Below are 10,785 nucleotides of genomic sequence, written 5' to 3' on the forward strand. Positions count from 1 at the left end.
GAGAATTGGTCTTATGGGTCTCACGAAAAACCCTTGGTCTCACACACACACACATATATATATATATATATATATATATGTCTATTTATTCAAATACTTTTAATAGTGCAATTTATATCAAACATCTTAATCATTATATATTAAATGGATGTGAGTTTTGATAATTATGTAGTATTGTTAAATTTGAATATAAATAATGTAAATTGATATAATTATAAAAATATAAGTATGTGCCTGATAATTTTTTTTAATTAAAATATGTAATTGAATATCATATGACGTGTTCTTTTTACTGTAAACCAAATTATACATACCTTAGATATAACTAATATGACAAATTCGTAGCCATGTGTATTTATGCCTATATAAAATGCTCACCGATATTGTATCATTCATTCATTACAACCACAAGATGAAGTTCAATATTCTCGTTCAAACTCTCTTGTGTACACTTCTCTCCTCCTTTTATCCATCATCTACCCAACCCTTAAAGACCATCGTCAACACCACCCCAACCTCCACCAGCACTGGCATGACCGCTTTTGATATCGATGGTCATGAGGTCCAGCCAGGTATAAAGTACTACATAAACCCAGTCCAATCAAACAGTAGTGGTGGTGGCGGCCTCTCTCTTGCTTCACGTGACGGTTTTTGCCCTCCTTTTGTCGTTCAAGAAAACAACCAACTCTCCAAAGGCCTCCCTCTTCGATTCTTGCCACTTGACACGAAACAAAATGCCATAACCTTGTCGGGTGATCTTAATATTGTGTTTAATGCTGCAACAATTTGTGTCCAATCCACTGTATGGAGAATCAGTAGTGGTGGCAGTAACATTGATGACACGCTGACAAGACGGAGATATTATGTGAGGAGTGGTGGCATGGTGGGTAAGCCGGGGGTGGGTACGATAAACAATTGGTTTAGGATTGAGAAGGTTGGGGCCATTGGGTACAAAATTGTGTTTGTAGCAGTTGTAAAGTTGTGTGTGGGGACATTGGGATTTTGGAGGAAAATGGAAAGAAATGGCTTGCTCTTGATGACCAACCATTTGCATTTATGTTTAAAAGGGCTTGATGGTCATTTATCCATATCAATAATACTCAAAGAGTTATTTCTCAAATTTTAGTGTTAAAAATTGTATTTTTATTTAAAAAAGATATATTACACATGATAATAAATAACATGTTTGTCAAAAACATATATATATATATATATATATATATATAAGTGAGTTATTATACAATCTCTTATATTTGTATAACCAATACAACTTAATCTCAACCGTTCATTTAATTTAATGAATATGTAATTTATAGAAGTTTTAATTATTTTCTAATATAAAGTATTAATCATAATTAATGAACCGCATTCATATTCCATAAATATTTAAATCATAATAAATGAACTCTCATCATTTTCATAAATATTTCAATTTATTAGGTTGCATTGGTTGTACAAATGCGATAGGTTGTATTTTAATAATAATAATTTCATATTTAATAATAGCGGGAGCAATGAATTTTTTGTCAAGATTAAAAATGCAAAAAGGAAAAATTATTTTAATAAGAATAGAATACATAGGCATGGACTAAATGAGCGTGCATACATATATATATATATATATATATATATNTATATGTATGTATATATATATATGTATGTATATATATATATGTATATATATATATATATATATGTATGTATATATATATATATAGGGGTAAGATCAAATGTTAATCAAAGTTTTTGTGTTAACTTTGTTAACCGATCTTGGTCATTCAATCTTTCAATAAATGGTTGTGATTAATCATGATAAAAACTTGTTTTTTAAAATTTAAAATTGCATAAAGATAAGTGAACAATATTGAAAAGGGTATTTAGATAAAAAAATATATGTAACTCCCATATCATTAATTAATTGGGAGTTATAAAATCAAAAATTCTATGATTTTTTTGTTAATGTAAGAACCATATGAAAACAACTATATATATATATATGAATCATTGTGTCAAATACGAACAAAAATTTGACATATATATGAACTTGGACTGCATAGCATTTATGAACACAATATGAACATAATAAGAATAACTGCTACACGAAAGAAAAAAACAGGCATGAACACGATATGAACAGCTTGTGAACAATAGTTTCTTCATTATAAACACATTCAAAAGCGATCCTTTGTCAATTGGAGTTTTATACATGCATTGCATCCACACCGTTTAAGGTTCACCCCTTGTTCATATTGTGTTCACCTATTGTTCATATCGTGTTCACCCTTGTTCATATCGTATAAAATATATGAACACATAATACCAACGCTATGAACATCGGGTGCAAACACTTACACAAATATAAAGATTTGGTATCAAGCTTAAAAAATAACACTTGTGTTCATATGATAGAAAGTAACATGAACACAATGGTTCATGATTCATAAAGTCGGTAATATGACAATACGAAAATGGGTCGTGCATGTACTTCCATTTGAACATGTAAATTAGGTACGTATTTTAATAATTAAAGAAAAAAGCTATCAATACAAGATGAATTATAAAAAACACAATACATCGTAATGAACATAATTTCGATTAAAACGAATCTAAAAAAATAAAAAATATATTACCAAGACATTCGCTTTGGTTAATTTTTTCAATTCCCGGCCTTTAACTCCGATTGTCATCATAAACCATTTTAATTTTCTCACTGTTGTCGATTTATTTTCCATTGCGTTTATCCATATTAGCTTGATCGATGCCGGAAATTTTTATCACCGTGTTTTCTATGCGAATTAAATACTGATAAAACAATGAACATTGAAAATCGATATTAAAAAAAATAAAAATATTAATATTATAAATGCATATTTTTTGGGATTTGATGATTTGTAACTCCCTATTAATTGTTTRGGAGTTACATATCAAATCAATTTACTGAAATACCCTTGTAATTAAAATGTGAACATGACATAAACCTACAAGAAGAATGAAATTTGATTGGTTGCCATGGTTTTCAAAGTTAACACAAAATTGTTGGTTAACATTTGATCTTCCCCCTATATATATATGTATGTATATATATATATGTATGTATATATATATATGTATGTATATATATATATATGTATGTATGTATCAGAAGGGTATTCCCATGATGCAACGAGATACATATTGCTTTTTATGTTTCATTTTATTACATGTCTCTATCGATATTATAATATCCTTTTGTATGGTTCTTAATATTTTTATATTGAATAAAATATAAATTTAAAATGAAGTGTTTATGGTTATTAGAATTTAATGATTATTTTAATTATATTTCAAATTATTTATATTTAAAATAAGATATTTATCTTGTATTTAATTATATTTATCAGTTAATTATATGAATTCAAACATATAAATTTTAAAAAGTTATATTCATACATCATTTACATGTAATCTCGAATTTTAAGGAAGATGCGAGTCTTACTATTTATATTCTTAATGTATAACTTGGATTAATTTAATTTATAACGTCTTCCTTTGACTAGTTACTAATTTGAGATTGTGAAATGTTTGGAGCGAGAAGGGGAGAGGATGATATTGATTCCCGCGGAAATCTGCCGCATATCCCTTTTCATGGTTTATGGTTATCGTTCTCCCAACGGCCACCGCCAAACTCCTCCGTCTCCTCTCTTCCATATCAAACGCCTTTTCTAATCCCTATTTCCCCACTTCTCTAAATCTTCAATCATCGGTACGTATCAACGCATTCTATTTCCTTTTTCTAATCATCTTCTCCCCAGATGCATGCAAGTTTCTTCTATTAATCTACATTTAAATTTCTTTATGGTATATACGATATGGGTATCGATGGAGCTTGTTTCTTAATTAAAAATATATATGTGAATGGATCATATGTTTGAATCAAGAGTCTGTAATGCATAATTGAATCAAGAATTTGTGGTTTTTGGAGTCATTAATCCAAATATCTCATCTGAGAATAGGTGATTGACCATCTGGAAATTGCAGGTTTCCATGGCTGGTAACGAATCAAAGACTGGAACAGATGTTCCTCTTGCTAGCACACCTAATTCCAAAGCACAAGTGAGAACCGAAATTACTTGAAATTTGGTCTTCCATTACCAAGGATTAGAATCACTAAAATCGTTCTTCTTTCCTACTCTTAAGCAATAACAGTTTATTGATTTACGTTCTAATCTCAATCAACAGATAAAAACAGTCAAAGTGAGTAATGTTTCGATGGCTGTCAATGAGAAGGATATCTGGGAATTCTTCTCATTTTCTGGTGATATCCATTATATTGAAATGAAAAGGTACGCTTTATGCCATTCTTGGAAGTAGGCTTCTTCAGTATTTATTCGTAATGCCATGGAATGTAACAGGTTCAAATCTTGGTAATTAGTCTCTTTGTAAAATGCAAAAGAAAGACCGCATATAAAGGCCATGTTTGCCAACCATAATCAAACCTTGCTTGGTTGTTAGCCCAACTAGCTTATGAGCTCGCTTATTGAAACACTAAAGAAGCTTTTTTCCACTGTTTTCCAGTTATGTCCCTTATATTTTATGACAACTAACTTTTCAGCTAACTGTTAGATAATCGGCTAATTTGCCAAACATGATCAAAAGCTTCCTTCCCCAATATTGACAAACCACGAGGGGGGAGAGGCGGGTCATTCAAGATAATCGTTCAATATTGACTTGTCTAATATCTACGTGTATAAGTAAGCTTATGACCGTAGATGGTTCACTATGCAGTGAAAGTGAAACCACTAAGCATGCTTTTGTCACCTTCAAGGATTCAAAGGGAGCAGATACAGCAGCTCTTTTGACGGTAACAAACTTTAACTAGTTCAATGGTCATCTGAATTTGTTTAGATTTTTTTTTCCAATTATTGTTTTGATAAACAAATGAATTGCATCCTTGGTGCTGGTATCGTTCACTTTGACACATAATTTACAGGGAGCTACAATTGCGGATTTTTCAGTTTCAGTAACCCCTGTTGACAACTACAAGCTGCCTCCAGAGGCTCCTCCTCTAACTGCAGTATGTTCTTGGCTTTTTCTGATAATATGTTCTAACTCCCTGTTTATGGAACCAAATAACAATCGGTAGCTTTGTGGTACTCCCTGATCCTTCTACCCATACATGAACTAGGCTTGTAGTAGTACGTCGTGTTAACCATCTATCATGTGTGTGTGTGTGTGTATAGATGTATATATATGTAACATAATATATTTGTGCATATAAATCACTGTGTTAACTTTTGTGAACTCTGAAGGGTGAGACACAGACCCCAGTTACAGATAGAGATGAGAGGAGGCGTGAAGTTGTACAAAAGGCGGAGGATGTGGTAAGCACCATGCTTGCAAAGGGATTTGTTCTGGGAAAAGATGCACTGAGAAAGGCCCAATCATTTGACGAAAAGCACCAGTTCACAACCAGCGCCTCCACTACTTATGCTTCCCTTGACCGTAAGATAGGTTTGACCAAGAATTTAAGCATGGGAAGAGCAGTGGTGAATGAAAAGATGAAAGCAGTGGATGAGCGTTACCAGGTGAGTGAAGCGACAAAATCGGCCATTGCTGTAGCTGAACAGAAAGCGGCCAGCGCCAGTAATGCTCTCATGCGCAACCATTACGTATCCAGTGGAGTTTTGATGGTTTCAAATGCTTTATCTGCGTTTGCAAAGGCAGCTGAAGACGTGGGGTCGAAAACAAAAGAGAAGCTTGACAAGGCCGAGGAGGAAAAGGGGGTTCTAAACAAGGAGAATACAAACAGAGTTAATGACGTTGATGAATCTTCAACAAAAGACTCTCCTGTAACTGTTCCTGCCACATCATCGGATAATCCTGCCAAATCAACAGATAATCCTGCCATATCATTGGACAATCCTGCCAAATCAACAAACAATCCTGCCACATCATTGGACAATCCTGCCAAATCACCGGATAATCCTGCCACATCATCGGGTAATCCTGCCAAATCACCAGATAATCCTGCCACATCATCGGGTAATCCTGCCAAATCATCGGATACCAGCAACCCGCCAAATAACTGAAGATCCATTTTACTGACTGTGATTGGGAATGTGGCTAGTTGGATATAAAGATGAAGAAACAGATCATATTGAAACTGAGAAATTAGAATTGAACATGATCAATTTTATTCTACTTAAATCTAGAAGTCAATTCCTGTATAGGATGAGAATCCTGAAGTATCTAATGAAAAGAATTTATCCTATTTCTAAAGTTTAGACTGGTAAGTGGAAGAAGATCTATACAGATTGCATATCTTCTTTTGCTTACCAAAAGTTTACAACATAAAAGATAATATCTATACCAGTAGTGTCAAAAAATCTATAGCACCTGTAACTATGTTAAACAAATGGTGCTTTTAGGAATATTGTTCCACTTATTGACAACTGTTGCCTTTGCACTGATTTCTAAAGTGGACAACTTTTATGGACGAATCTTCCTTTCTGTTTCCATATTAGCATATGTACTTAACCAACCATTCCAGACACTGTCAACATACAAGCACAAAATTAGGAAGCTTTATGCAGTGAGGTAATCTATATACTCCAATGAATCCAATAAAGGAGTGCATTTTTAGCTTTATGATTGAAGAAACTGTTTCAGAAATTTGGAATTGATTTGACTTCTTTTCTCTTATAAATTAGAGGTCTAGTCTTTGAAGTACTTTGATTTTGACGTTTAATCCTAAGTTTTTTCGACAACCAAAGCTAAATGCGCCTCTTTAGTTTGGATGGAGGGAGTACTTGCATGTAAAACAGCAATATAAGATACGATTTATACTTTATTACCTTTATGCAGTTAGGTATATCTTTATCGTTTGACCCATCATATATCTGAAAATGCAAAACCAGGAAAGTTGGATTAATAAATGGTTAGATTTCATTTGCTTGCTGACAACACTTCTGGCTGCAAATGCAAAGTGATTAAGTTATATTTATACGTGTAAACATGAATCAAGTTTATACCCATGCGATTTGTTGGTGAGATGATTGTTCGTTGTCTGCTAGACATGCTAAGATGACTAAACTGGCTGCTACAGTTGAAGGCCAGTAGCACAATTGTTCATGGCCCAGCAGTGCAAGCACTGCAAGATACTTTGCAATCCTATCCACATCTTGATCGGCTCTTGCAGCTTTGAGATAAAACCTTTTCATTTGTTTCACATGGCCATGAATAAGAACGCATAGTACATTTCCTCGATTACTATATTAATATTTGTGCATTAGAGATGGTAAAAAGCATGTGTAGATACAGTTGTGATTGTGATGGACCGAGAATAGTGTTTACCATAAGAAATTGTAGATGGTTGGTAAATAGCACCGGAAGTTGAGGACTTCTTGGACCAGCCATTCCATGGCCACTACTTCAGATCTGCTGTATTCATTGCTTCCTATGTTAAATAATTTCTGTCGAATACTGCAACATTTGAAGTATAACCACACACTACAAAAATTAAGATCAAATTCAATATGATTTATTGTGCATAAAGAACATTACCAAATCATGTTAACTACGAGTCCAAGGCAATAAAAAGCTGGAAATGCATATGACCTTGATTTTTTTACTTGCTTACATCAAGGATAATCTGTAATCTGATTGTCATCAACTAATAATGAATGAGAAAAACTAAGGAGAAAAGCAATCGAAGAAATAAGAAAGCACCACACCTGTTAAAGGGCTGGTTTTCTTCTATCCTTGTTGCAAGGGTGAGACAAGCAATCCCAGCAATTTGAAGCTCCTTTTTGTTTCTGAAGTATCCTTTGCTCAGAAACCGGTCCAAGAGGCTGACACCTAAGAACATGGTTTCCTTCTGCAAGTCCTTGTTAGCTGATTGCTGCTTTTAAAAAGTATGAGCTGAATCAATGATCAATCAACAGAGATAAGCTTAATAAACTCACATATACGGTATTTTTTTGAGGGATATAACAAGGAATCTCCATCTAATTGTACACTTGTTGCACTTTATGCTTTTTAAGGAAAACTTTTAACTAGTTGTAACATTTTGCTAACTTTGAGACTTAAAACTTCAAAAGTGTGTTGCCCAGTTAGTAGTTCAATAATTATAGAACAGAGTGCATCATACCACTAATATTTAATGGGTCAATTAAACTGAAGGGAGTGCCGGAATCAATAGATACAAATAGCAAGTAGTGAAGTATGCAACTGATGAGAATACAAATTTCTACAAGAAAGTAATTTGCATCATAAAGCAGTTCTAACGGACCTCAATTATCCAATACACCATATGCAACCTTTGCTCTACAACCAAATGCCCATATTCCTTCATCCCACAATATTCCTCGGCATAGTCGTGTAGATACACTTGCCTCCTCTCCCTTTTCCTCATCATCTGGTAGCTTTCTTCATGTTCTTCATCTTCTGGCCTCAACAGTTTCTGATCATTATAGACTAAACCACATTATGCCGATCTTTATAAAATTGGGTGATACATTGAGCAACTTTCAAAGCACATCATACATCTTTTGAGCACTATAAGTATTAAGTGAAAGCAGCAACATGATCACAAACAAGTAATTCACAAGAGGTTACAACTTCTTAACCAAATAATCATAGGAGAATTATCAACGTGGATATACAAAAACTAGAAAACGAATAAGAAGCGGAGGCATAATCAACTTACAGTAATTTTATTAGAAGGTTCGTCGTTATCTGCTGAGGAGAGTTTTGCAAAAAACTCAGATTTGCAGAATTTTTTACGGTAGAGGAGAAACAATTGGAACGTAGGTGATGGAGTAGTATCTCCATCTGATCGTTCGGAAAATTGACTGCCAGATTTGTACCATGTCGACGGAGTATAGTCGGATGAAAATTCCATCTCTGAACTCTCCATAGTAGCATCCGTACACTGGGCCGACGAATGACACTCTTCTTCTTCGCAGGAGAAATGTTCTGAACATGTCAGATCAAAATCAGCTGAAATCAGCTTTGACTCTCCACAATTCTCTGCTTGATCATCGTTGAGTGTTTTATTTGTTTCTGCTTTATTGATGTACGAAGTAATTTTTTCGGATTTTGGGTCGGGTTGAGATTTTAGACGAGAAGCAACTGAAACGGCATAGTCCTTTGCGTTTGTATAGGCTGATTGACCTTCGCTGACTGTTATATCTGATAATCTGAAGTGCGAAGTTGTTCCCATTTTTGTTTGAGGAGAAGCTAATCGAGAGGAAACTGAAACGACATCTGTTTCTTCATTTCCTTGCAGCTTATCTCTTCCATTGATATCTTCCACAAAAAATGAACACTCGGATCGAGTTGTCACTTCTGAATTGTCGATTCCACAGACAGTAACTGAAACTTCATCATCATTCTCTGCTTTTGCATCTTTCAAAACCGCAGGTCCTTTTCGAACAACGCTCTTCGAGCTCGAGTTAAACAATTCCACACACGAAGACGACTCCGACAACTCAACATCCTTCCCGGCCATGATCTCCATCCGCTTGCTATAAGACCTCGTAATCCTCCGAAACTCACCTGCAATGCTTCCATACTCATCAGCAAAACTTCTCTTCTTCAGCGATTTGTTGTTTGTCGATACTCTGCTGGTGGAATCGCACGATAATCCTACATCTCGCGTCAAGTTGGAAGAAGATTCAATGATCGAACTAGAATCGACTTTCCGAGCAGGAGATGATCTAAGAATAGGAGAAATTTGTGAGCGTCTCCGGCGAGGTAGCTTTGATCTAAACTTCTTCATCACGAACCGCTACCAAGCGAGTACTGATCAAATTGGATACTTATGATTCAACTTACAGATTTCAGTTTCATGAACATGATTTCATGGAAGTGTTTGGAAAGCAGTTGAGAACGTTAGCGATAGAGATTTTGTGGGGGTAGACATGGAGACGAGGGGGAGAAGGAGGGTTGCATGTGGGGAGGAATGGGTGGTTTTTACCATAAAGCGTCGTGGGCCCGCTCGGCATTACAATTCTCACGTTAAAACGACCTTCCTTCCTAATTCGATCACCGCTCTTTGTTGTTTCCGTTGCAAATAAGATAAAATGGAAATTAATTTTAATTTCTTTATTATTACTCAAATAAAAATTACAATTAAATTCGAGATTCATATTTATCAATCGATCTTCCCGAGTTCACTATACTAGTTTTTTAAAGGAAATACAATTAAATAAAATTATTACATTATTTTTTGGAATTTAACAAATCTTTACCTTCATAAATCATATATTCGATCCCATTAACGATTGTTTTGTATTTGTAACCAAAACGTCCTTACTACCTTTTATCCTCTTAAACATATTACTCCAAAGTCTAGGCATGGGAATGGGGTGGAGATCTCAATCTTCATCCCCGATTATTAATCTTTATTCTCGTTCTCCTCTTCATCGGGGAATATAATGACATCTCCATCTCCAACAGAGAAACGGAGATTTTTTTTTCCATTTATGTAAGTTATTTTAAATTAAATATGTGTGAGACTATATATGTTTAAATCTTAAACATTTTTAATAAACCTAAAACCAAAATGAATCTAATTTAATACACACAAAAAAACCCACAGCATCATGCAAGAATTAACAAACTAAAACAAAAAAAATCAATTTAATCTAAAAAAACTTAAAGTACCAAAAGATATTGAGTAATATAAAACTATATCGAGTAATATACAAAACTTATCAAGTAATTGTATTTGATCTGACATCCAAAATAATACATATTAACATCCAACAAAGAACAATTTTAGATTATAAATCTAGTTCGGAA

The 10,785-nt window shown here is 34.0% G+C and overlaps 2 protein-coding genes and 1 pseudogene across 2 annotated transcripts; 2 read left to right on the forward strand and 1 right to left on the reverse strand.

Moving 5' to 3' along the window:
• The first annotated feature begins 400 nt into the window (after positions 1-400).
• LOC112523358 lies at positions 401-1,117 on the forward strand (annotated as a pseudogene).
• Positions 1,118-3,598: 2,481 nt separating this feature from the next.
• On the forward strand, positions 3,599-6,246 carry LOC112523304 (binding partner of ACD11 1-like). Its single transcript, XM_025132841.1, has 6 exons — positions 3,599-3,742; positions 4,018-4,092; positions 4,219-4,322; positions 4,765-4,840; positions 4,970-5,053; positions 5,289-6,246. Exons 1-6 carry the CDS (start codon positions 3,632-3,634, stop codon positions 6,066-6,068), a joined length of 1,230 nt encoding a protein of 409 aa, XP_024988609.1. The 5' UTR covers positions 3,599-3,631; the 3' UTR covers positions 6,069-6,246.
• A 253-nt stretch (positions 6,247-6,499) lies between these two features.
• Positions 6,500-9,760, reverse strand: LOC112522811 (cyclin-SDS). Its single transcript, XM_025132124.1, has 7 exons — positions 8,687-9,760; positions 8,270-8,440; positions 7,713-7,879; positions 7,333-7,461; positions 7,011-7,191; positions 6,834-6,878; positions 6,500-6,532 (listed from the first exon to the last, which is right to left on the reverse strand). Exons 1-7 carry the CDS (start codon positions 9,758-9,760, stop codon positions 6,500-6,502), a joined length of 1,800 nt encoding a protein of 599 aa, XP_024987892.1.
• Between the last annotated feature and the right edge of the window lie 1,025 nt (positions 9,761-10,785).

The sequence above is a fragment of the Cynara cardunculus genome (assembly GCF_001531365.2).
Source record: "Cynara cardunculus var. scolymus isolate 2C chromosome LG 12, CcrdV1, whole genome shotgun sequence".
NCBI classification, from domain to species: domain Eukaryota; kingdom Viridiplantae; phylum Streptophyta; class Magnoliopsida; order Asterales; family Asteraceae; genus Cynara; species Cynara cardunculus.